Source organism: Oncorhynchus masou, chromosome 33, assembly GCF_036934945.1.
Source record: "Oncorhynchus masou masou isolate Uvic2021 chromosome 33, UVic_Omas_1.1, whole genome shotgun sequence".
NCBI lineage: Eukaryota > Metazoa > Chordata > Actinopteri > Salmoniformes > Salmonidae > Oncorhynchus > Oncorhynchus masou.
In genome coordinates this window covers 15,854,420-15,881,597 of record NC_088244.1, presented here as the reverse complement: position 1 = coordinate 15,881,597, position 27,178 = coordinate 15,854,420, and the positions used below count along the sequence as shown (strand labels likewise).

At 47.8% G+C, this 27,178-nt stretch overlaps 1 protein-coding gene across 2 annotated transcripts in view; it reads right to left on the bottom strand.

Moving 5' to 3' along the window:
- The window catches only part of LOC135527888 (zinc finger and BTB domain-containing protein 46-like), a 115,519-nt gene that overhangs the window by 47,681 nt on the left and 40,660 nt on the right, over positions 1 to 27,178 (bottom strand). For both annotated transcript variants that reach the window (XM_064956518.1, XM_064956519.1), the window contains exon 3: positions 26,070 to 26,952. In XM_064956518.1, the coding sequence (XP_064812590.1) occupies positions 26,070 to 26,952 (883 nt within the window). The remainder of the gene's footprint in view (positions 1 to 26,069; positions 26,953 to 27,178) is intronic.

The following is a 27,178-nucleotide window of genomic DNA, read 5'->3' as shown; positions in this document are numbered from 1 at the left end:
GCTTATTTGAGCTATTCTGTTCTTGCCATAATATTGAATTGGACTTTTACAAAAATAGGGCTATCTTCTGTATACCAACCTTATCTTGTCACAACTCAAACGCATTAAGAAGGAAAAAAAATCCACAAATGAACTTTTAACAAGGCACACCTGTTAATTGAAACTACTTCATAAAGCTGGTTGAGAGAATGCCAAGAGTGTGCAAAGTTGTCATCAAGGCAAAGGGTGTCTACGTTGAAGAATCTCAAATATACAATATATTTTGATTTGTTTAACACTTTTTTGGTTACTACATGATTCCATATGTGTTATTTCTTAGTTTTGATGTCTTCACTATTAATGTACAATGTAGAACATAGTAAAAATAGAGAAAAACCCTGGAATGAGTAGATGTGTCCAAACTTTTGACAGGTACTGTATTCATTGCCTACGTCATGGCACATTTTATATGGATATAAATATGGATACATTACCAGCTCAAACAATTTGAATGTGAAAAATTACTCATTAATTAGTGGGTGATGGTGATTTCAGATCAAAAGTGGAGGCCCTAAAAACAAACATCGCCCCCATTATTTGATAGTTGGGTGGTAAATTCCCAGTCTCCCTTATGGCTCAGCTCAGGTGCCTACATTCTCCATTTACATACACACACACACACACACACACACACACACACACACACACACACACACACACACACACACACACACACACACACACACACACACACACACACACACACACACACACACACACACACACACACACACACACACACACATACACTTAGGAAAAAACATTTCCTACATTTAAACATTTCTTTATCTGTGGTTTACAACAACTGAATACAAATATGTATTATTGATAAATAGAGAGATGGATATAGAGAATGAAAGAGAGAGAGATATATATAGAGAATGATAGAGAGAGGGATATAGAGAATGAAAGTGAGAGATATAGAGAATGATAGAGAGAGGGATATAGAGAATGATAGAGAGAGAGATATAGAGAATGATATTGAGGGATATAAAGAATGATAGAGAGAGGGATATAGAGAATGAAAGAGAGAGATATAGAGATATGATAGAGAGAGGGATATAGAGAATGTTAGAGAGAGGGATATAGAGAATGATAGAGAGGGATATAGAGAATGAAAGAGAGAGATATAGAGAATGATAGAGAAAGGGATATATGGATGGATGGAGGGATAGAGAGGAGGATAGAGAGAGGGATATAGAGAATGATAGAGAGAGGGATATAGAGAATGATAGAGAAAGGGATCTAGAGAATGATAGAGAGAGAGATATATAGAGAATGATAGAGAGGGATATAGAGAGTGATAGAGAAAGGGATATAGAGAATGATAGAGAGAATGATAGAGAGAATGATAGAGAGAGGGATATAGAGAATGATAGAGAAAGGGATATAGAGAATGATAGAGAGAGGGATATATGGATGGATGGAGGGATAGAGAGGAGGATAGAGAGGGATATAGAGAATGATAGAGAGAGGGATATAGAGAATGATAGAGAAAGGGATATATGGATGGATGGAGGGATAGAGAAGAGGATAGAGAGGGATATAGAGAATGATAGAGAGAGGGATATAGAGAATGATAGAGAAAGGGATCTAGAGAATGATAGAGAGAGAGATATATAGAGAATGATAGAGAGGGATATAGAGAGTGATAGAGAAAGGGATATAGAGAATGATAGAGAGAGGGATATAGAGAGTGATAGAGAAAGGGATATAGAGAATGATAGAGAGAATGATAGAGAGAGGGATATAGAGAATGATAGAGAGAGGGATATACTGGGTGAAATTCCACAGTGTGCCATCAGAGCAGCAAGATTTGTGACCTGTTGCCACGAGAAAAGGGCAACCAGTGAAGAACACGCACCATTGTAAATACAACACATATCTATGCTTATTTATTTTATCTTGTGTCCTTTACCATTTGCACATTGTAAAAACACTGTATATATATATATAATATGACATTTGTAATGTCTTTATTGTTTTGAAACTTCTGTATGTGTGATGTCTACTGTTAATTTTTATTGTTTATTTCACTTTATATATTATATACCTTACTTGCTTTGGCAATGTTAACACATGTTTCCCATGCCAATAAAGCCCCTTGAATTGAATTGAATTGAATATAGAGAGTGATAGAGAAAGGGATATAGAGAATGATAGAGAGAGGGATATAGAGAATGATAGAGAGAATGATAGAGAGAGGGATATAGAGAGTGATAGAGAAAGGGATATAGAGAATGATAGAGAGAGGGATCTAGAGAATGATAGAGAGAGGGGTATAGAGAATGATAGAGAAAGGGATATAGAGAATGATAGAGAGAGGGATATAGAGAATGATAGAGAGAGGGATATAGAGAATGATAGAGAGAGGGATATAGAGAGTGATAGAGAGAATGATAGAGAGAGGGATATAGAGAGTGATAGAGAAAGGGATATAGAGAATGATAGAGAGAATGATAGAGAGAGGGATATAGAGAGTGATAGAGAAAGGGATATAGAGAATGATAGAGAGAGGGATATAGAGAATGATAGAGAGAGGGATATAGAGAATGATAGAGAGAGGGATATAGAGAATGATAGAGAGAGGGATATAGAGAATGATAGAGAGAGGGATATAGAGAATGATAGAGAAAGGGATATAGAGAATGATAGAGAGAGGGATATAGAGAATGATAGAGAGAGGGATATAGAGAATGATAGAGAGAGGGATATAGAGAATGATAGAGAGAGGGATATAGAGAATGATAGAGAGAGGGATATAGAGAATGATAGAGAGAGATATAGAGAATGATAGAGAAAGGGATATAGAGAATGATAGAAAGGGATATAGAGAATGATAGAGAGGGATAGAGAGAATGATAGAGAGAAGGATATAGAGAATGATAGATAGATGGATAGAGAGGAGGATAGATGGAGGGATAGAGAGGAGGATAGATAGATAGAGGGATAGAGAGGAGGATAGATAGATAGAGGGATAGAGAGGAGGATAGATAGAGGGATAGAGAGGAGGATAGATAAAGGGATAGAGAGGAGGATAGATAAAGGGATAGAGAGGAGGATAGATAGAGGGATAGAGAGGAGGATAGATAAAGGGATAGAGAGGAGGATAGATAGAGGGATAGAGAGGAGGATAGATAAAGGGATAGAGAGGAGGATAGATAGAGGGATAGAGAGGAGGATAGAGAGGAGGATAGATAGAGGGATAGAGAGGAGGATAGATAGAGGGATAGAGAGGAGGATATATAAAGGGATAGAGAGGAGGATAGATAAAGGGATAGAGAGGAGGATAGATAAAGGGATAGAGAGGAGGATAGATAGAGGGATAGAGAGGAGCATAGATAAAGGGATAGAGAGGAGGATAGATAGAGGGATAGAGAGGAGGATAGATAGAGGGATAGAGAGGAGGATATATAAAGGGATAGAGAGGAGGATAGATAGAGGGATAGAGAGGAGGGATAGAGAGGAGGATAGATAAAGGGATAGAGAGAGGGATAGAGAGGAGGATAGATAGAGGGATAGAGAGGAGGATAGATAGAGGGATAGAGAGGAGGATAGATAAAGGGATAGAGAGGAGGATAGATAGAGGGATAGAGAGGAGGATAGATAGAGGGATAGAGAGGAGGATAGATAGAGGGATAGAGAGGAGGATAGATAGAGGGATAGAGAGGAGGATAGATAGAGGGATAGAGAGGAGGATAGATAGAGGGATAGAGAGGAGGATAGATAAAGGGATAGAGAGGAGGATAGATAGAGGGATAGAGAGGAGGATAGATAGAGGGATAGAGAGGAGGATAGATAGAGGGATAGAGAGGAGGATAGATAAAGGGATAGAGAGGAGGATAGATAAAGGGATAGAGAGGAGGATAGATAGAGGGATAGAGAGGAGGATAGATAGAGGGATAGAGAGGAGGATAGATAGAGGGATAGAGAGGAGGATAGATAGAGGGATAGAGAGGAGGGATAGAGAGGAGGATAGATAGAGGGATAGAGAGGAGGATAGATAGAGGGATAGAGAGGAGGATAGATAGAGGGATAGAGAGGAGGGATAGAGAGGAGGATAGATAGAGGGATAGAGAGGAGGATAGATAGAGGGATAGAGAGGAGGGATAGAGAGGAGGATAGATAGAGGGATAGAGAGGAGGATAGATAGAGGGATAGAGAGGAGGATAGATAGAGGGATAGAGAGGAGGATAGATAGAGGGATAGAGAGGAGGATAGATAGAGGGATAGAGAGGAGGATAGATAGAGGGATAGAGAGGAGGATAGATAAAGGGATAGAGAGGAGGGATAGAGAGGAGGATAGATAGAGGGATAGAGAGGAGGATAGATAGAGGGATAGAGAGGAGGATAGATAGAGGGATAGAGAGGAGGGATAGAGAGGAGGATAGATAGAGGGATAGAGAGGAGGATAGATAGAGGGATAGAGAGGAGGATAGATAGAGGGATAGAGAGGAGGGATAGAGAGGAGGATAGATAGAGGGATAGAGAGGAGGATAGATAGAGGGATAGAGAGGAGGATAGATAAAGGGATAGAGAGGAGGATAGATAGAGGGATAGAGAGGAGGATAGATAAAGGGATAGAGAGGAGTATAGATAAAGGGATAGCGAGAGGGATAGAGAGGAGGATAGAGGGAGGGAGGGATAGAGAGAGCCAGATCAGAGTGAGACCATTGAGATGAATTAATTGCTCATGATCAAATCGACAGAAGCTGTGCAGTCTCCCACTGCCTCTCCCCCAAGACCCAGTGGACAGAACACATCACAGGCCCCCACGCTTATTCAAGGCTACAAAAGTGCCATTAATTTCCTGTTTCCCCTGAGAGGGGGAGAGAGCTCAGGCACAGGGTCGGTCAAACACACACACCCAAGCACACGCACGCACGCAGAGAGCTAGAGAGTTCGTCGTGTCCTCTTCCTTCCATCCTCCTTCCATCATCTCCCCTCCCTCCCTGTCTCTCTCTCACTCTTATTAAAGGGTCATTAGAGAGAGGGACAGCATGAGCCCACAAGATACCATCCTAACCACTAGAAAACACCCCAGAGAGGGAGAGAAAGAGAAGGGAGGATAGAAAGACAAAGAAATATGACTGAAAGACATGAAAGGGAAATAGAAAGAGAAAGAGTTAGAAGGGAGACAACATGAGACATAGAAAGAGAAAGAGTTAAAAGGGAGGGTTAACATGAGACATAGAAAGAGAAAGAGTTAAAAGGGAGACAACATGAGACATAGAAAGAGACAGAGTTAGAAGGGAGACAACATGAGACATAGAAAGAGTTAAAAGAGAGACAACATGAGACATAGAAAGAGTTAGAAGGGAGACAACATGAGACATAGAAAGAGAAAGAGTTAAAAGGGAGACAACATGAGACATAGAAAGAAAAAGAGTTTAAAGGGAGGTAACATGAGACATAGAAAGAGAAAGAGTTCAAAGGGAGGTAACATGAGACATAGAAAGAGGACAGTGAAGGGAAAGGAGCTGATTGTCAGAGAGAAAGTGAGAGTAGGAGGGAAAGTGAAAGAGGAGAGGGAGATAGATGACTAAACACACATGTCTCTCAGTGATAAATTAGGCTGAATGGGAGGAGGAGTGGAGGGAGTGATGGAAGAATATAGGTAATACGTTAGAAGAAAGAAGATATGGTAGAGAGAGGAAGAACGGAAGAGTTAGAAAAGAATGATTACAAGAGGGAAGGAAAACTAAGGGGAGAATAAGACAGATAACTAGATGGGGAGAGAGAGAACAAGAGAGAGGTAGAGATAGAACAAGAGAGAGGTAGAGAGAGAACAAGAGAGAGGTAGAGAGAGAACAAGAGAGAGGTAGAGAGAGAACAAGAGAGAGGTAGAGAGAGAACAAGAGAGAGGTAGAGAGAGAACAAGAGAGAGGTAGAGAGAGAACAAGAGAGAGGTAGAGAGAGAACAAGAGAGGTAGAGAGAGGTAGAGAGAGAACAAGAGAGAGGTAGAGATAGAACAAGAGAGAGGTAGAGAGAGAACAAGAGAGAGGTAGAGAGAGAACAAGAGAGGTAGAGAGAACAAGAGAGAGGTAGAGAGAGAACGAGAGAGGGAGAGAGAACAAGAGAGAGGTAGAGAGCGAACAAGAGAGAGGTAGAGAGAGAACAAGAGAGAGGTAGAGAGAGAACGAGAGAGGGAGAGAGAACAAGAGAGAGGTAGAGAGAGAACAAGAGAGAGGTAGAGAGAGATAGAGAGAGATAGAGAGGTAGAGAGAGGTAGAGAGAGAACAATAAAGAGGTAGAGAGAGATAGAGAGAGGTAGAGAGAGAACAAGAGAGAGGCAGAGAGAGATAGAGAGGTAGAGAGAGGTAGAGAGAGAACAAGAGAGAGGTAGAGATAGAACAAGAGAGAGGTAGAGAGAGAACAAGAGAGAGGTAGAGAGAGAACAAGAGAGAGGTAGAGAGAGAACAAGAGAGAGGTAGAGGGAGAACAAGAGAGAGGTAGAGAGAGAACAAGAGAGAGGGTGAGAGAACAAGAGAGAGGTAGAGAGAGAACAAGAGAGAGGTAGAGAGAGAACAAGAGAGAGGTAGAGAGAGAACAAGAGAGAGGGTGAGAGAACAAGAGAGAGGTAGAGAGAGAACAAGAGAGAGGTAGAGAGAGAACAAGAGAGAGGTAGAGAGAGAACAAGAGAGAGAACAAGAGAGAGGTAGAGAGAGATAGAGAGAGGTAGAGAGAGAACAAGAAAGAGGCAGAGAGAGATAGAGAGGTAGAGAGGTAGAGAGAGAACAAGAGAGAGGTAGAGAGAGAACAAGAGAGAGGTAGAGAGAGATAGAGAGGTAGAGAGACAACAAGAGAGAGGGAGAGAGAGATAGAGAGGTAGAGAGAGAACAAGAGAGAGGTAGAGAGAGATAGAGAGGTAGAGAGAGAACAAGAGAGAGGTAGAGAGAGATAGAGAGGTAGAGAGAGAACAAGAGAGAGGTAGAGAAAGATAGAGGTAGAGAGCGACAGAGAGGTAGAGAGAGATAGAGAGGTAGAGAGAGATCAAGAGAGAGGTAGAGAGAGAGGTAGAGAGAGAACAAGAGAGAGGTAGAGAGAGATAGAGAGGTAGAGAGAGAACAAGAGAGAGGTAGAGAAAGATAGAGGTAGAGAGTGACAGAGAGAGGTAGAGAGAGATAGAGAGGTAGAGAGAGAACAAGAGAGAGGTAGAGAGAGAGAGGGAAAGATGGAGAAAGATAGAGAGGTGTGTGATGTATACTGTGACTTTAGGAGACTCTAGGAGTAGGGGATCATTTGGAAGTGGAGGGGAAGACAGCGAGGCTGCTTCCTCAGTCCAACACAGAGAGAACAAGAGAGAGGTAGAGAGAGAACAAGAGAGAGGTAGAGGGAGAACAAGAGAGAGGTAGAGAGAGAACAAGAGTATGGGAGAGAGAGAACAAGAGAGAGGTAGAGAGAGAACAAGAGAGAGGTAGAGAGAGAACAAGAGAGAGGGTGAGAGAACAAGAGAGAGGTAGAGAGAGAACAAGAGAGAGGTAGAGAGAGAACAAGAGAGAGGTAGAGAGAGGTAGAGAGAGAACAAGAGAGAGGTAGAGAGAGATAGAGAGAGGTAGAGAGAGAACAAGAGAGAGGCAGAGAGAGATAGAGAGGTAGAGAGAGAACAAGAGAGAGGTAGAGAGAGAGCAAGAGAGAGGTAGAGAGAGAACAAGAGAGAGGGAGAGAGAGATAGAGAGGTAGAGAGAGAACAAGAGAGAGGTAGAGAGAGATAGAGAGGTAGAGAGAGAACAAGAGAGAGGTAGAGAGAGATAGAGAGGTAGAGAGAGAACAAGAGAGAGGTAGAGAGGTAGAGAGCGACAGAGAGGTAGAGAGAGATAGAGAGGTAGAGAGAGATCAAGAGAGAGGTAGAGAGAGATAGAGAGATAGAGAGGTAGAGAGAGAACAAGAGAGAGGTAGAGAGAGATAGAGAGGTAGAGAGAGAACAAGAGAGAGGTAGAGAGGTAGAGAGCGACAGAGAGGTAGAGAGAGATAGAGAGGTAGAGAGAGATCAAGAGAGAGGTAGAGAGAGATAGAGAGGTAGAGAGAGAACAAGAGAGAGGTAGAGAGGTAGAGAGCGACAGAGAGGTAGAGAGAGATAGAGAGGTAGAGAGAGATCAAGAGAGAGGTAGAGAGAGATAGAGAGATAGAGAGGTAGAGAGAGAACAAGAGAGAGGTAGAGAGAGATAGAGAGGTAGAGAGAGAACAAGAGAGAGGTAGAGAAAGATAGAGGTAGAGAGTGACAGAGAGAGGTAGAGAGAGATAGAGAGGTAGAGAGAGAACAAGAGAGAGGTAGAGAGAGAGAGGGAAAGATGGAGAAAGATAGAGAGGTGTGTGATGTATACTGTGACTTTAGGAGACTCTAGGAGTAGGGGATCATTTGGAAGTGGAGGGGAAGACAGCGAGGCTGCTTCCTCAGTCCAACACAGGAATGTGTTTGTGCCAGACAGGAATCCCTAACCCCCACATACACTGACTCCACTTACCAGGGCCAGGGGAGAGGGATGAGGTGGAAGAGAGGGATGAGGAGTGAGAGGGATGACGGGGGAGAGAGGAGGGTGAGGGGGAGAGGAATGAGGGGATGAGATGGATGAGGGGGGAGAGGGGAGAGGGGGGAGGGTGAAGAGAGGGGGAGAGAGGGATGAGGACAAGGAGAGAGGGGGAGGTGAAGGGAGAGAGACGGGGAGGTGAAGGGGGAGAGACGGGGAGGTGAATGGGGAGAGACGGGGAGGTGAAGGGGGAGAGAGGGGGAGAGATGGGGAGAGATGGGGAGAAAGGGAGGTGAAGGGGGAGAGAGGGGGAGAGATGGGGAGAGACGGGGAGGTGAAGGGGGAGAGAGGGGGAGAGATGGGAGGTGAAGGGGAGAGATGGGGAGAGATAGGTAGAGATGGGAGGTGAAAGGGAGAGATGGGGGGTGAAGGGGAGAGATAGGGAGAGGGGGAGGTGAAGGGGGAGAGACGGGGAGGTGAAGGGGGAGAGAGGGGGAGAGAGGGGGAGAGATGGGGAGAGAGTGAGGTGAAGGGGAGAGAGGGGGAGCAAAGGGGAGAGATGGGGAGGTGAAGGGGGAGAGAGGGGGAGAGATGGGCAGAGATAGGGAGACACGGGGAGGTGAAGGGGGAGAGATGGGGAGGTGAATGGGGAGAGACGGGGAGGTGAAGGGGGAGAGAGGGGGAGAGAGGGGGAGAGATGGGGCGAAAGGGGAGAGAGGGGGAGAGAGGGGGAGAGATGGGGGGAGGTGAAGGGGGAGAGAGGGGGAGAGAGGGGGAGAGATGGGAGGTGAAGGGGAGAGATGGGGAGAGATAGCGAGAGATGGGAGGTGAACGGGAGAGAGGGGGAGAGACGGGGAGGTGAAGGGGAGAGATGGGGTGAAGGGGAGAGAGGGGGAGAGATAGGGCGAGAGGGAGGAGATGGGGGAGAGAGGGGGAGAGGTGGGAGGTGAAGGGGGAGCAAGGGGGAGAGAGGGGGAGAGATGGGAGGTGAAGGGGGAGAGAGGGGGAGGGGTGGGAGGTGAAGGGGGAGAGAGGGGGAGGTGAAGGGGAGAGATGGGGAGAGATGGGGAGAGAGGGAGGTGAAGGGGAGAGATGGGGAGGGAGGTGAAGGGGGAGAGAGGGGGAGAGATAGGGAGAGAGGGAGGTGAAGGGGAGAGAGGGGGAGAGATAGGGAGATATAAGGAGAGAGGGAGGTGAAGGGGAGAGATGGGGCGAGAAGGAGGTGAAGGGGGAGAGAGGGGGAGAGATAGGGAGAGAGGGAGGTGAAGGGGAGAGAGGGGGAGAGATAGGGAGAGATAGGGAGAGAGGGAGGTTAAGGGGAGAGATGGGAGAGATAGGGAGAGAGGGAGGTGAGGGGGAGAGAGGGGGAGAGATAGGGAGAGAGGGAGGTTAAGGGGAGAGATGGGGAGAGAGGGAGGTGAAGGTGGAAAGAGGGGGAGAGATAGGGAGGGAGGTGAAGGGGGAAAGAGGGGGAGAGATAGGGAGAGAGGGAGGTGAAGGGGAGAGAGGGGGAGGGATAGGCAGAGAGGGAGGTGAAGGGGGAGAGAGGGGGAGAGATAGGGAGAGATGGGAGGTGAAGGGGGAGAGAGGGGTGAGAGATAGGGTGAGAGGGAGGTGAAGGGGGAGAGAGGGGGAGAGATGGGGAGAGATGGGGGGTGAAGGAGGTGAAGGGGAGAGATGGGGGGTGAAGGGAGAGAGGGGGAGAGATGGGGAGAGATGGGGGGTGAAGGGGGGAGAGGGAGAGATGGGAGGTGAAGGGGAGAGATGGGAGGTGAAGGGGGAGAGAGGGGGAGAGATAGGAGGTGAAGGGGAGAGAAGGGAGGTGAAGGAGGTGAAGGGGAGAGATGGGAGGTGAAGAGGAGAGATGGGAGGTGAAGGGGAGAGATGGGAGGTGAAGGGGAGAGATGGGAGGTGAAGGGGAGAGATGGGAGGTGAAGGGGAGGTGAAGGGGAGAGATAGGAGGTGAAGGGGAGAGATGGGAGGTGAAGGAGGTGAAGGGGAGAGATGGGAGGTGAAGGGGAGAGATGGGAGGTGAAGGGGAGAGATGGGAGGTGAAGGAGGTGAAGGGGAGAGATGGGAGGTGAAGGGGAGAGATGGGAGGTGAAGGAGGTGAAGGGGAGAGATGGGAAGTGAAGGGGAGAGATGGCAGGTGAAGGGGAGAGATGGAAGGTGAAGGAGGTGAAGGGGAGAGATGGGGAGAGATGGGAGGTGAAGGGGAGAGATGGGAGGTGAAGGGGAGAGATTGGAGGCAAAGGGGAGAGATGGGAGGTGAAGGGGAGAGATGGGAGGTGAAGTTGAGAGATGGGAGGTGAAGGGGAGAGATGGGAGGTGAAGGAGGTGAAGGGGAGAGATGGGAGGTGAAGGGGAGAGATGGGAGGTGAAGGAGGTGAAGGGGAGAGATGGGAAGTGAAGGGGAGAGATGGGAGGTGAAGGAGGTGAAGGGGAGAGATGGGAAGTGAAGGGGAGAGATGGGAGGTGAAGGGGAGAGATGGGAGGTGAAGGGGAGAGATGGGAGGTGAAGGATGTGAAGGGGAGAGATGGGAAGTGAAGGGGAGAGATGGGAGGTGAAGGAGGTGAGGGGGAGAGATGGGGAGAGATGGGAGGTGAAGGGGAGAGATGGGAGGTGAAGGAGGTGAAGGGGAGAGATGGGGAGAGATGGGAGGTGAAGGGGAGAGATGGGAGGTGAAGGGGGAGATGGGAGGTGAAGGGGAGAGATGGGAGGTGAAGGGGAGAGATGGGAGGTGAAGGGGAGAGATGGGAGGTGAAGGGGAGAGATGGGAAGTGAAGGGGAGAGGTGGGAGGTGAAGGGGAGAGATGGGAGGTAAAGGGGAGAGATGGGAGGTGAAGGGGAGAGATGGGAGGTGAAGGGGAGAGATGGGAGGTGAAGGGGAGAGATGGGAGGTGAAGGGGAGTGATGGGAGGTGAAGGGGAGAGATGGGAGGTGAAGGGGAGAGATGGGAGGTGAAGGGGAGAGATGGGGTGTAGGTGTACTGTACTATCACTTCCCTCTCTGCTTTCATATCTCCCCTGTCTCCCCCCCCCCCACACCTAATCAACACACACACACACACACACACACACACACACACACACACACACACCAAACCTTGAGATGCGTTGGAGTTCAGGGGAACTTGGGTAAGGCCAGACAGCCAAACAGTCTATCTTCTACACTGGGGAGGCAACAAAAAATAAAACAGCCAGCCTAACACGCACACAACACAACGCACACACAACACACAACACACACAACACAACACAACACAACACAACACACAACACACACATACCCAACCACCACCCACGTCAAAGCACTCATTCTCATTGGCCAAGTCTTCATTCTCATTGGCCAAGTCTTCATTCTCATTGGCCAAGTCTTCATTCTCATTGGCCAAGTCTTCAGTCCTGGGTTCCACACTGCATCTCAGTGCAGGAGGCATCACTACAGTCCCTGGTTTGGATCCAGGCTGTATCACATCTGGATGTGATTGGGAGTCCCAAAGGGCGCACAAAATTTGCCCAATGTCGTCTGGATTTGGCTGGGGTAGGCCATCATTGTAAATAAGAAATTGTTCTTAACTGACTTGCCTAGTTAAATAAAGGTTACATTTAATAACACGTATTTGTCTTATTTAAAAGAAGGGAGGAGGCTGTTGTCACAAGGGAAGGACAGAGAGGAGGTGAGCAAGGGAGGGAAGTGTTGAAAGATGGAGGGGGTTGTAAGGATGAAGCAGCAACCCTCCCACAACTGTGTGTGTTTGTGTGTGTGTGTGTTGTGACTGGGCCAAGCTGACACACCCACAAGCCAGCAGACCTGCACATCCTGTTAGGGCCTACATTTGTACAAATACCCTCCCCACCCTCCCCCCACCATACCAGTCAGACGGGTAAAGGAGTGTGTGAGGCATGGGGGGTGGGGGGGGGGGGGGCTCAGTACATTAAATAGAGGAGATCAAACCTCTATTTCTCTAAACAGAGACAAATCAGGAATGAGAGAAGGAGAGAGAGGAGAGAGAGAAGGAGAGAGAGGAGAGAGAGAAGGAGAGAGAGAAGGAGAGAGAGGAGAGAGAGAAGGAGAGAGAAGGAGAGAGAGGAGAGAGAGAAGGAGAGAGGAAGGAGAGAAGGAGAGAGGAGAGAGAGAAGGAGAGAGGAGAGAGAGAGGAGAGAGAGGAGAGAGAGAAGGAGAGAGAGGAGAGAGAGAAGGAGAGAGAGAGGAGCGAGAGGAGAGAGAGTGAAGCAGAGAGAGGAGAGAGAGAAGGAGAGAGAGGAGAGAGAGAAGGAGAGAGAGGAGAGAGAGAGGAGAGAGATGAGAGAGATAAGGAGAGAGAGAAGGAGAGAGAGATGAGAGAGGGGAGAGAGAGGAGAGAGAGAAGGAGAGAGAGAAGGAGAGAGAGAAAAGGAGAGAAGGGTTTGGTTTTTGAGGGCTTCTCCTCTCTCTTTCTCTCTTGGGACCAATGAGATGGTTGGGTGGTGTTTGTTATAGTTTCCCCCACTAAGAGAAGGAGGGAGGGAAAGAGGGCGAGGGAGCTTTCGACAACAGAAGATAAACCATTTCACCACATAGCACTTAAAAGCCACATTCAGACACACATAGACAAATACAGACACACATAAAAACACACCCACACACTCTACTCCACACTACTGTCCTTCCCCTCGACTGGTTCCTTCTCAACACACATCCATTTGACTAAATCAGTCAATCTTCTCTCTATATGCATGTGTGTGCTTGTGACACTGTAAATGTTCAACCACAGCAGCCCCCTGTGCCAACAGGACATCCTGTCAGGAGGCCTTCTGGGTAAATCTTTAGATCTCAGCGATCAATGTGCATGGAATGTGTGTGTGTGTGTGTGTGTGTGTGTGTGTGTGTGTGTGTGTGTGTGTGTGTGTGTGTGTGTGTGTGTGTGTGTGTGTGTGTGTGTGTGTGTGTGTGTGTGTGTGTGTGTGTGTGTGTGTGTGTGTCTGTGTGTCTGTGTGTCTGTGTGTGTGTGTGTGTGTCTGTGTGTGTCTGTGTGTGTCTGTGTGTGTGTGTGTGTGTGTGTGTGTGTGTGTGTGTGTGTGTGTGTGTGTGTGTGTGTGTGTGTGGGCTGCGGATATCTGGGGAGCACAGGTCCTGCCCAGGTGCAGGGTGGGGAGGATCATCTTTAACCCCCCCAACGCTCTCTCTCTTCTCTCTTCCACCCTCCCATAATGCTCTCCTCTCCCTTCTCCTCCACCTTCCTCTCTCCTCCTCTCCTCCTCCTCTCCCTCCCTCTCAGTTGTGTTCCATTGGCAGTCTGTTGAGAGGTGGGGGGTGCTGACGTTTTGGAAAAAGTAATGGTCAGGCCTAGGGAGGAGGTGTCTTCCTGTCCACCGGGATTGTATGGAGCCAGAGGGTTATAAATAGATCAGGTGTCACTATGTGCAACACATAGGGAGGGAGGGGAACAGAGGAAGGGAGAGAAGGGGAAGAGAGGATGGGGTGGAGGGGGTCCAGATTTCTGCTTTATAGATGATAACAAACATGATCAAATAAATAAGAGTGCAAAGCATATTGGAGTGTGTGTGTGTGTGTGTGTGTGTTGATGTGTACGTCTGTGTGTGTTTGTGTGGAGTAGGTGTAGGGGGTTTCAGCTGGTGTACGGTCCATAATGTCCAACAGGAGGTGAGGTCATAGAACATAATATGAAGGGTGGGCGGTGAGAAGTAGTGGTTACCACGGTGATAATAGAACAGTGGGCTACTGAAAGAGAGACACAAGAGTCAGAAGAGAGAGAGTGAGCGAGATAGAGAAAGAGAGAAAGGAGGGGAAAGAACAGTATTACAGTCTTCTGTCACGACTACCAACATGACAAATAACCACTCAGCCCCATTCAGTGTCAACACAAAACTGAGGGATAGGGAGGAAGTGGAGGGGGTGAATGGAGGGAGGGAGAGGGGGAAATGAAGGGAGGTGGGGTGACAGGGGCACAAAAAGTCAACAGGGTGGAGAGGAAAAGGCTGAAAGGGGGGGTGGGGGGGCGAGAGATTGAGGGAGGGAGTAAAAACAGAAATGGAGAGGAGAAGAGAGACAGAGAGGAAAAGAGAGAGGCAGAGAGGAAAAGAGAGGCAGAGAGGAAAATAGAGAGGCAGAGAGGAAAATAGAGAGACAGAGAGGAAAAGAGAGGGAGAGAGGAAAATAGAGGCAGAGAGGAAAATAGAGAGACAGAGAGGAAAAGAGAGGCAGAGAGGAAAAGAGAGGCAGAGAGGAAAATAGAGAGACAGATAGGAAAAGAGAGAGTCAGAGAGGAAAAGAGAGAGGCAGAGAGGAAAAGAGAGAGGCAGAGAGAAAAAGCGAGGCAGAGAGGAAAATAGAGAGGCAGAGAGGAAAAGAGAGAGGCAGAGAGGAAAAGAGAGAGGCAGAGAGGAAAAGAGAGGCAGAGAGGAAAATAGAGGCAGAGAGGAAAATAGAGAGACAGAGAGGAAAAGAGAGGCTGAGAGGAAAATAGAGGCAGAGAGGAAAATAGAGAGACAGAGAGGAAAAGAGAGGCAGAGAGGAAAATAGAGGCAGAGAGGAAAATAGAGAGACAGAGAGGAAAAGGGAGGCAGAGAGGAAAATAGAGGCAGAGAGGAAAATAGAGAGACAGAGGAAAAGAGAGAGGCAGAGAGGAAAAGAGAGGCAGAGAGGAAAAGAGAGAGGCAGAGAGGAAAAGAGAGGCAGAGAGGAAAAGAGAGAGGCAGAGAGGAAAAGAGAGGCAGAGAGGAAAAGAGAGAGGCAGAGAGGAAAAGTTAGAGAGACAGAGAGAGAGAGAGAGAGAGAGAGAGAGAGAGAGAGTTCAACATCAGGCATAACCCAGTACATAACCCAGTTTACAGAACATCTGTGAGAATGTAGATTAATGAAGGAGAGAGAGAGAGAGAGAGAGAGAGAGAGAGAGAGAGAGAGAGAGAGAGAGAAGAGACAGGAAGAGAGAAGAACAGAGAAGGGGAGAGACACTTCAACACCAGGCATAACAGAGTACTTGTCAAGCACTGAGTTGTGAAGAGAGGGGTTCAAAATGAAGAAGTATGATATCTATTTTGGTTTTTATTGGAGAGGGAGTGAATTAGGTGGAAGAAGAGAAATATTAAAGTAGATTATTAAACTGTGGAAAAGAGGACGGAGAGAAAAGCAGAGAGGTGCAAGAGGGGCGAGGGGGTTGAAATCTGTTCACAATGTTTTAAATATTAAACCTATTTCAAGTTTAATGAAGTGCAAATACTATGGGGAGAGTCTTAACTGGAGTACAGAGCGGAAGGGGATGAAAGGAGAGCTGATTCATTAATTCAGACGTTCACCTTTAGACTGTGGAGACTTGGGAAGAAGGAAGGGAGAACAAGAGAAAAAGTAGATGAGGAAGTGAAGGAATGCGGGCTGTTTTGAGGAAGCCAATCTGGCTACCACAGGTGAGTTTGGAAGGCCCGCAGAGAATAGTCAGAGGAATGACAGTGTAAAGTCATACAGGCCCAAACACACTTGTCTGAGGGACGACGGTGTAAAGTCATACAGGCCCAAACACACTTGTCTGAGGGATGACGGTGTAAAGTCATACAGGCCCAAACACACTTGTCTGAGGGATGACGGTGTAAAGTCATACAGGCCCAAACACACTTGTCTGAGGGATGACGGTGTAAAGTCATACAGGCCCAAACACACTTGTCTGAGGGATGACGGTGTAAAGTCATAAAGGCCCAAACACACTTGTCTGAGGGATGACGGTGTAAAGTCATACAGGCCCAAACACACTTGTCTGAGGGATGACGGTGTAAAGTCATACAGGCCCAAACACACTTGTCTGAGGGATGACGGTGTAAAGTCATACAGGCCCAAACACACTTGTCTGAGGGATGATGGTGTAAAGTCATACAGGCCCAAACACACTTGTCTGAGGGATGACGGTGTAAAGTCATACAGGCCCAAACACACTTGTCTGAGGGATGACGGTGTAAAGTCATACAGGCCCAAACACACTTGTCTGAGGGATGACGGTGTAAAGTCATACAGGCCCAAACACACTTGTCTGAGGGATGACGGTATAAAGTCATACAGGCCCAAACACACTTGTCTGAGGGATGATGGTGTAAAGTCATACAGGCCCAAACACACTTGTCTGAGGGATGACGGTATAAAGTCATACAGGCCCAAACACACTTGTCTGAGGGATGACGGTGTAAAGTCATACAGGCCCAAACACACTTGTCTGAGGGATGACGGTGTAAAGTCATACAGGCCCAAACACACTTGTCTGAGGGATGACGGTGTAAAGTCATACAGGCCCAAACACACTTGTCTGAGGGATGACGGTATAAAGTCATACAGGCCCAAACACACTTGTCTGAGGGATGACGGTATAAAGTCATACAGGCCCAAACACACTTGTCTGAGGGATGACGGTGTAAAGTCATACAGGCCCAAACACACTTGTCTGAGGGATGACGGTATAAAGTCATACAGGCCCAAACACACTTGTCTGAGGGATGATGGTGTAAAGTCATACAGGCCCAAACACACTTGTCTGAGGGATGACGGTATAAAGTCATACAGGCCCAAACACACTTGTCTGAGGGATGACGGTGTAAAGTCATACAGGCCCAAACACACTTGTCTGAGGGATGACGGTGTAAAGTCATACAGGCCCAAACACACTTGTCTGAGGGATGACGGTGTAAAGTCATACAGGCCCAAACACACTTGTCTGAGGGATGACGGTATAAAGTCATACAGGCCCAAACACACTTGTCTGAGGGATGACGGTATAAAGTCATACAGGCCCAAACACACTTGTCTGAGGGATGACGGTATAAAGTCATACAGGCCCAAACATGCACAACTAAAAACAACCGAAAAGCAGAATGCCTGTCTGGTACTCGGCTAACAAAAATAAAGCGATTGTATGTAATGAAAATGATCTCCTAACATGGTTTCCAAGGTGACCAACACACTAGGCCTAGTCTAATAACACATCTATACGAGCAACATATAATCTGCATTCAGGCAGAATTAAGACCCTGACCTCATCTTAAATAAATACTTTGTTTATACAATATATGGAAGGGCCCTTAAACAGCTTATGACCCAAAACAAGTGTGTGTGTGTACGTGTGTGCCTGTGTGTGAGTACTGTGTGTATGACTGTGTGTGTGGTTGTAGCTGTGGGGTAGATTGTGAAACCCCAGCAGAGAGCAGAGAGAGGAAGTTCAGCTCAGATAAAGAGGTGGGATTTCACACCTTCCTCAAACATTGTATATGTAATCCATGAGTTAGGGCTGGAGGGAACGAAAATAACAACCCACATGTATGTACATTATCAGATGATCTAAGCAGTGTTTGTGTGTGTGTGTGTGTGTGTGTGTGTGTGTGTGCGTGTGTGTGTATATGTGTGTGTGTGTGTGTGTGTGTGTGTGTGTGTGTGTGTGTGTGTGTGTGTGTGTGTGTGTGTGTGTGTGTGTGTTGTGTGTGTGTGTGTGTGTGTGTGTGTGTGTGTGTGTGTGTGTGTGTGTGTGTGTGTGTGTGTGTGCACGTGCAGTGGTGTAAAGTAATTAAGTAAAAATACTTTAAAGTACTACTTAAGATGTTTTAAGATGTTTTTGGGGTATCTGTACTTTTTATATTTTTGACAACTTTTACTTTTACTTCACTACATTCCAAAATAAAATAATGTACTTTTTACTCCATACATTTTTCTTGACACCCAAAAGTACTCGTTACATTTTGAATGCTGAGCAGGACAAGAAAATGGTCCAATTCACACACTTATCAAGAGAACATCACCGGTCATCCGTAATGCCTCTGATCTGGCGGACTCACTAAACACATGCTGCGTTTGTAAATGATGTCTGAGTGTTTGAGATAGCCCCTGGCTATCCGTAAATATTTTAAACAATTTTAAATGGTGCCGTCTGGTTTGCTTAATATAAGGAATTTGAAATGATTTATAATTTTACTTTAAATGTTTTATACTTAAGAATAATTCAGCAATTACATTTAGCTTTTGATACTTCAGTGTATTTCAAACCAAATACTTTTAGACTTTTACTCAAGTATTATTTTCCTGTGTGAATTTCACTTTTACTTGAGTCATTTTCTATTACTTTTACTCAAGTATGACAAACGAGTACTTTTTCCACCACTGTGTGTGTGTGTGTGTGTGTGTGTGTGTGTGTGTGTGTGTGTGTGTGTGTGTGTGTGTGTGTGTGTGTGTGTGTGTGCGTGTGCGTGTGCGTGTGCGTGTGCGTGTGTGTGTGTGTGTGTGTACATGTCATGTCACGCTGTCCATCCCAACCATCTCCAAAAATCCCCACTAGACAACCCAAAAGGTCACAATATGGGGTTTTCACAGGCGGAAAAACCCCTCAAAGCTCACAAGTTATTTTTTTATTAGGCCAAACAGCAACTGTGCAGCCCACAGTATAATGCTAACAGGAAGAGAGAGCAATTACCTTGTTGTGTTCACAGGAAACAAATAGAAGGTGTTATTTGGTACTGAATTATAAAACAGAATTGTACTACGTATTTATAGATTTTATTTCTAAATACTGTCCCTATCAAATAGATGTATAAAATAAATAAATAAATACATTCCATGGAATACAATTGTAATGTTGTCATACAAGTACATACCCTATTTGAATCATAATGATCTGACACTGTTTACTGTAGAAAACAGAAACCTAACAAATCCATGCTTTATAATATAACAAAATGTGTTTTAAAACAAATGCACACTACATGCTGTCACGACTTCTGCCGAAGTCGAAGCCTCTCCTTGTTCAGGCGGTGCTCAGCGGTTGATGTCACCGGTTTCTTGCCATCATTGATCCATTTTTCATTTTCCATTGGTTTTGTCTTCCAACACACCTGGTTCCAATCCCATTCATTACCTGTGGTGTATTTAACCCTCTGTTTCCCCTCATGTCTTTGTCAAAGATTGTTTTATGTTCAGCATTCGTGTTTTGTCTTTGGTGTGAGACATGTCCTTGTACCCACTTTGTTTCATTGTAGTTCATGGTTTTGGAGTTATGTGTTTTAAGTTATTAAACTACTCCATTCCACCAAGTTTTGATTCTCCTGCGCCTGACTTCCCTGCCACCTATACACACGACTGTGACAAAATCTCTGACCAACATGAAGTCAGCAGGAGAAGGTACCCCTGCCATGGAGTTGGAGGAGCGCTTCATGGAACATACGGCGATGATTTCCAAACCGAGCGCCGCCATGGATCGCACTGTCCAGAAGATGGACCGCTGGGAGACACAGGGAGTTTTTCCAGCGCCTCTACCAGCACAACCGGGGTCTCCCCAGAACACTTCTTTTCCACCTGAACCTAGCAGGATCCATATATCCATACCACAGGGATACGACGGAAATGCTGCTGGCTGCCAGGGTTTCCTTCTCAAACTAAGCCTGTACCTGGCCACGGTCCACCCAGCTCCATTGAACCGTGAGAAGAGTTTCGCCCTCGTCTCGTGCCTCACCGGCTAAGCCCTGGAGTGGGCCAGTGCTGTGTGTGGAGGGGGAGATGCAGCGATGGAGGATGTTGAGCAGTTCACCCGCTGTTTCCGGAGAGTATTGGACCACCCACCCGAGGGCAGAGCGGTGGGTGAGCTCCTCTACCATCTGAGGCAGGAGATGAGGAGAGCCCAGGAGTTTAGGACCCTGGCTGCCGGCGCTGGATGGAGCAACAGGGCCCTGATCAACCATTACCGTTGTAGTCAACGTAAGGACGTCAGTCGGGAGCTGGCCTGCAGAGACACCACCCTCACCTTTGACCAGCTGGTGGACCTGTCCATCCGGCTGGACAGCCTGCTGGCTATTCGCGGACATCCAGATCGGGGTCTGGTTGTTCCATCCTCCCGCACACCCTCTCCGATACCCATGGAGCTGGGAGGGACGGTGCGCAGCGAGATCGGAGGGGGTTCCCGCTCGTGCACCATATGTGGCCGCAGAGGTCACACTGCTGGTCGGTGCCGGTTTGGTTCCTCTGGGAGTCGAGGTAGAAGGCAGGGCACTCTGGCGTCACCCCAGGTGTGTAGGCACCATTCTCATCCATAGCCCTCTGTTGCACATATGTTTGTCTCTGATACTTTTCCTGAATTTTCCCCGCGTTCCCAGCATAAGGCGCTAGTAGATTCAAGCGAGGCTGGGAATTTAATTAATAAAGGATTAGCTCATAGTTTAGGGATCCCCATTGTTCCTGTGGATATGCCTGTCCCCGTTCATGCCTTATAGTCGACCATTAGGGTCAGGGTTTATCAGGGAGGCCACCACTCCTTTGAGTATGGTAACGCAGGGGGGTCACAGGGAAAAGATGAGACTTTTCCTTATTGATTCTAATGCGTATTCCGTGGTGCTGGGTTTACCCTGGTTATCTTATCATAACCCCACCATTTCTTGGCCACAGAGGGCTCTCACGAGGTGGTCGCGAGAGTGCTCAGGTAGGTGTTTAGGGGTTTCCGTTGGTGCTACTACGGTGGAAAGTCCAGACCAGGTCTCCACCATGCGCATTCCCACAGAATATGCTGACTTGGCTCAAGCCTTCTGTAAAAAGAAGGTGACTCAATTACCACCCCATCGATGGAGGGATTGTGTGACAAATCTCCTGGTAGACACTGCATATCCCAGGAGTCACATGTATCCCCTGTCACAAGCGGAGACGGTGGCTATGGAGACATATGTCTCCGAATCCCTGCGTCAGGGGTACATTCAGCCCTCCATTTCACCCGTCTTCTCAAGTTTATTTTTTTGTGAAGAAGAAGGATGGTGGTGTGCGCCCTTGCATTGATTATCGAGGTCTCAATAAAATCACAGTGTGATATAGTTACCCGCTACCTCTTATCACTACGGTGATTGAGTCAATGCACGGGGCACGCTTCTTCACTAAACTGGATCTCAGGAGTGCGTACAATCTGTTGCGTATTCGGAAGGGAGACGAGTAAAAGAAGGCATTTAGTACCACCTCAGGTCATTATGAGTACCTCGTCGTGCCGTATCGGTTGATGAATGCTTCATCAGTCTTCCAATCATTTGTAGATGAGATTTTCAGAGACCTGCACGGGCAGGGTGTAGGGGTGTATATCGATGACATTCTGATATACTCCGCTACACGCGCCGAGCATTTGTCCCTGGTGCGCAAAGTGCTTGGTTGCCTGTTGGAGCATGACCTGTACGTCAAGGCTGAGAAATGCCTGTTCTTCCAACAGTCCGTCTCCTTCCTAGGGCATCGGATTTCCACTTCAGGAGTGGAGATGGAGAGTGACCGCAATGCAGCCATGCGTAATTGGCCAACTCCCACCACGGTAAAGGAGGTGCAGCGATTCTTAGGGTTTGCCAACTACTACCGGAGGTTTATCCAAGGTTTTGGTCAGGTTGCTGCTCCCATTACCTTACTGCTAAAGGGGGGCCCGGTGCGCTTGCAGTGGTCAGCTGAGGCGAACAGGGCTTTTAGGCACCTGAAGGCTCTGTTTACCTCGGTTCCTGTGTTGGCTCATCCGGATCCCTCTTTGCTGTTCATAGTGGAGGTGGACGCATCCGAAGCTGGGATAAGAGCAGTGCTCTCTCAGCGCTCGGGTGCGCCACAAACTATGATGTGGGGAACTGGGAGCTGTTGGCTGTCGTAAAGGCCTTGAAGGCGTGGAGACACTGGCTTGAGGGGGCTAAACACCCTTTTCTCATCTGGGCTGACCATCGCAATCTGGAGAACATCCGGGAGGCAAGGAGATTGAATCCTCGTCAGGCAAGGTGGGCCATATTTTTCACCCGTTTTGTGTTTACCCTCTCTTACAGACCAGGCCTCCAGAACGTTATGGCAGACGCACTGTCCCGGCTGTATGACAGAGGAGCGGTCCATGGATCCCACTCCCATACTCCCAGCCTCTTGTTTGGTGGCGCTATTAGTGTGGGAGCTGGACACGGACATTGAGCAGGCGTTACATGCAGAGCCGTCTCCCCCTCAGTGTCCAGCTGGGCGTCTGTACGTTCCGTCTGCTGTCCACGACAGACTGATCTATTGGGCCCACACGTCATCCTCCTCTTGTCACCCTGTGATAGGTCGGACGGTGTTCTGTCTTGATGGGAGGTACTGGTGGCCCACTTTAGCTGAGGATGTGAGGATTTATGTTTCCTCTTGCTCAGTGAGCGCCCAGTGCAAGGCTCCTAGACACCTGCCCAGAGTTACAACCCTTACCCGTTCCACAATGGCCGTGGTCGCACCTGTCGGTGGATTTGTTAACTGATCTTCCACCTCACAGGGTAACACCACGATCCTGGTCGTTGTGGATCGTTTCCTGTCGTCTCCTCCCTTTGCCCGGTGTCCCTACGGCCTTACAAATTGCGAAGGCCCTGTTTACACACGTCTTCCGGCACTATGGGGTGCCTGAGGATATAGTGTCTGATCGGGGTCCCCAGTTCACGTCAAGGGTCTGGAAGGTGTTCATGGAACGTCTGGGCGTCTCGGTCAGCCTTACCTCAGGTTTTCACCCCGAGAGTCATGGGCAGGTGGAGAGAGTTAACCAGGATGTGGGTAGGTTTCTGCGGTCTTATTGCCAGGACCGTCCGGAGGAGTGGGCAGAGATGGCCCAGAACTCGCTCGGGATGTTCCTCCTCCCCCTCTGGACATCGAGGGGGTCCTGTCGTACTCCGTTCGATCCATCTTAGATTTGAGACGTCAGGCGAGGGGCCTTCAGTACCTCGTGGACTGGGAGGGGTACGGTCCGGAGGAGAGATGCTGGGTTCCGGTGGAGGATGTGTTAGATCTTTCCATGCTGCGAGAACGTCTCCATCCGGATCGCCCTGCGCCTCACCCTCCGGTTCGTCCCGAGGCCGGTGTCGACGTGCTGCTGGAGCTGGGGGGGGGGAGGTTACTGTCACGACTTCTGCCGAAGTCGAAGCCTCTCCTTGTTCGGGCGGTGCTCGGCGGTCGACGTCACCGGTCTTCTAGCCATCATTGATCCATTTTTCATTTTCCATTGGTTTTGTCTTGTCTTCCAACACACCTGGTTCCAATCCCATTCATTACCTGTGGTGTATTTAACCCTCTGTTCCCCCTCATGTCTTTGTCAGAGATTGTTTTATGTTCAGTATTCGTGTTTTGTATTTGGTGTGCGACGGGTTCTCGTACCCACTTTGTTTCATTGTATTTCATGGTTTTGGAGTTATGTTTTTTAAGTTATTAAACTACTCCATTCCACCAAGTTTTGATTCTCCTGCGCCTGACTTTCCTGCCACCTAGACATGCACGCACACACATGTGCACGCACACACACACGCTAATGCACACACACACACACACACACATGCGCATGCACACATGCACACATACACATGCGCACGTACACACACATGCGCACGCACACGCACACACATGCGCACGCACGCACAAACACATGCGCACGCACACACACACACATGCGCACACACACACACACAAGTCCATTCACTGCTCACTGGGCTCAATAATGACATCAAGCTCACAGTAGATGTTTGCAATAGGGGTCCGATACCGATTTCATTTTTTGGTGGAGAAAACCTACCGATACACCGCTTTACAGCAGGGAAATTAAAATGTGTAATTGCCATCCAAAAGAGTAATTGCCTAATAACTACGCTTCAAATGTTGATTTCAAAGTTACTGCACAGCATAGTTACTGCATAGCATAGTTACTGCATAGCTAAAACATATATATTCCCATGTCAAGGCTGTTACTGTTGATACTGTTTGGAAGCACCAGTAATGTATTGTTGATATAGTCCCAAAATGTTTTGCAATCAAGTTTTCAGGATGTGTAACTTTCAAAATACAGATGTGCTTTGCATAATATGGGACACATTTCTGTATAACTTTCAAAATACAGATACGTTTTGCGTAATATGGGACACGTTTCTGTATTTTGAACATTATACATCTTGAAAACATGATTGCTGACATGCAAAACATTTCGTGACTGTATCAACAATGGACTAATGAAGCAAATACCAAAATATATTTTTGGGGTGGAGTTTTCCTTTAACTCTATATCTCTGAGGGCATTTCTATTCCACGCAAACATCCACTCAGAGGAGGCATCTTAAAACAGCTCAGCCTGGGGAAGAGCTAGTGTCTACGGAGATGCATTATTAAAAAGAAGGAGGGGAATGAGAGAAAGACAGACACACAGACAGAGAGAGAGAGAGAGAGAGAGAGAGAGAGAGAGAGTGTTTAGGCATTATTCCATCAATAAAAAATGAAGCAATTAAGCTAATCTCAGAGTGGAGGTGCCCTTCTCCCTCTTATCCTTACCAGAAGTCGTCACAGAAACCAACGGGACAGGAAGGTGTCTCCACAAACACACACACACACACACACACACACACACACACACACACACACACACACACACACACACACACACACACACACACACACACACACACACACACACACACACACACACACACACACACACACACACAAACAAACAACCCCAAACCCCATCCTCAAACACACAGTCCTACCAATTATACGCCCACTAAACCCACACTGCAAAAACCCCATGGCCAGACGACACAATACCAATACTGTCAATCCCCTGAAAGACAACACCCCATTACTGCACACAAGACTTCAACTAAACCAGTTCTCTCAAAAACCTAAAGAACAGCTCTGCCAGGGGAAACAGCAATTCAGCTACTGACAGCCTGATCTACTGTACTGAAAACCTTTCACAAAATGGGATAGGCAAAATACCACTGATAGGTAAATGCCAGTGTATGGCTGCACTAGTGCCAAACTCTGCCAAAATACATCACCGGCAACAAGAAATTTCCTGTAACCTTTAGTCAAGGCTGAGAGAACGTTTCCTGGGTAATGCAACCCTGTAAACCTACTCTGGTTCGGCCAAAACTGTGTGTCTGTTCGTGTGTCTTGTCCGTTGTGCCTAAGATCATTATGTGTCCCAGACTTCAAGACAATTTAGAGTTAAGTAGGTAAACGAATATTAAGCCTATATGAATCAGCCCTCCCTCCCTCCCTCTCCCTCCTTCCTCTCTCCCCCCCTCATCATCCCTCTCCCTCCCCTTCCTCGCGCCCTCTTCAGAGAGGTCCTTCCCTAAACCCCAGAGAGAGGGGGAGGAGTCGAGATGGCGAGGACGCGTGGATAATCCGTGTGCAGACCCGGGTCAATGCAATTATCCTGTTTTCCTTAGCTGCTACCATGCGTGTGCCCATTTCACAGCCAACTCCCTTAATGCACCCAGGATTAGCTTCCCCTCACTTTATAACCACTTAATGATCTACCTATCCACACACACACACACACACGCACACGCGCACACACACACACACACACACACACACACACACACACACACACACACACACACACACAAACACACACACACACACACACACACACAGGGAAGCGGTTTGTTATGTAAGACAATTCATATGTACTGGAAATGTGCTTTTACCTTTCCAAATGATATAAGTTAATCATGTTATCAAATATGTGTTAAGGAGATACAACCAAATTCTTTCACATTCTGCCCTCCCTTGTCCTGTATTCAGGAACCCAGGGTGTGTCTCCTACCTGGGATGTCCTGTCCATTGTAGCTCCAACGAGTCACGCCCATCACGGGGGGCAGTGGAGAGCCCGGCCTGCTGTCTCTGTCCAGCTCGGTCTGCTGGGTAATATGTCTGACTGTGTCCTTGTTCTTCCTGTTCTTCCTCCTCCCCGACCCAGAGGGCTGCCATGCCCCGTCACCTCCTCCCCCCAGCCCTCCTCCCCCCTGCACCCCCTGTGCCCCTGCACCCACTCTGAGCCTCTCCCGGGGGTGAGAAGTAGAGGAGGGTGAGACTTGTTCTTCCTTCACAGTGACGGGGCGGTAGTCTTGTGGCCAGGCGTGCTGGGAGTCGTGGCCACCGTCTTCCTGGCTCTCATGGCTCTTGGGTGTCTCCTGGTCCTCTTTACCGTACGTACTGCCACTACCCTCATGGCAGCTGGCGATGGCTGAGTCACCAGAAGAGTTGGCCGGACTCGTACGCCTCTCCAGCCATGGCGAGGAGCTTCCTCCTGATATGATGGACACCAGGGCTTCTGATGCCGCCCCTCCTAACCCTCCTCCTCCTCTTTCTCCCCCTATAGCTCCCCCAATACCTCCCCCACCTCCTCCTATACCTCCCCCACATATCCCAGCGGCTGCGACAGCCCCCATCTCGAAGTCGGCCAGTTCGTCGGCCAGCTCGGAGCGGATACTGATGTCCAACGCAGCCTTGATGAAGCCGTGGCAGGCCTGGACGATGTCGGTCATCTGTAGGTAACTGGCAGCTGACATCACCTCAATGACGTTTTTACTGGTCAGCGCCAGGTGGGCCGAGTACATGAAGTCCAGGATGGCTTTGAAGCCTGTCGCTGTGACGATGTCCAGGTGAGTGACGGTTGTTTGGTGATGTGGCTCCGCCCCTTTCTTCACCTGAATGATGAATAATAACGGTATTAATGACTTACTGTATCCTTACTGTACATAGTGTTCTTCACAAACTCCAAAGTGCTTTAAATTGAAAAAGGATAATCCATTTTTCAATCAACTAATCATCAATTAATCCCCTATAGAGCAAGCAAATGGGACAGCAGCACGCAGATGTGATCTGGGATTTAGGCCAACGTCCAGTCCTCCAACACCAATGTACTTAAACCTC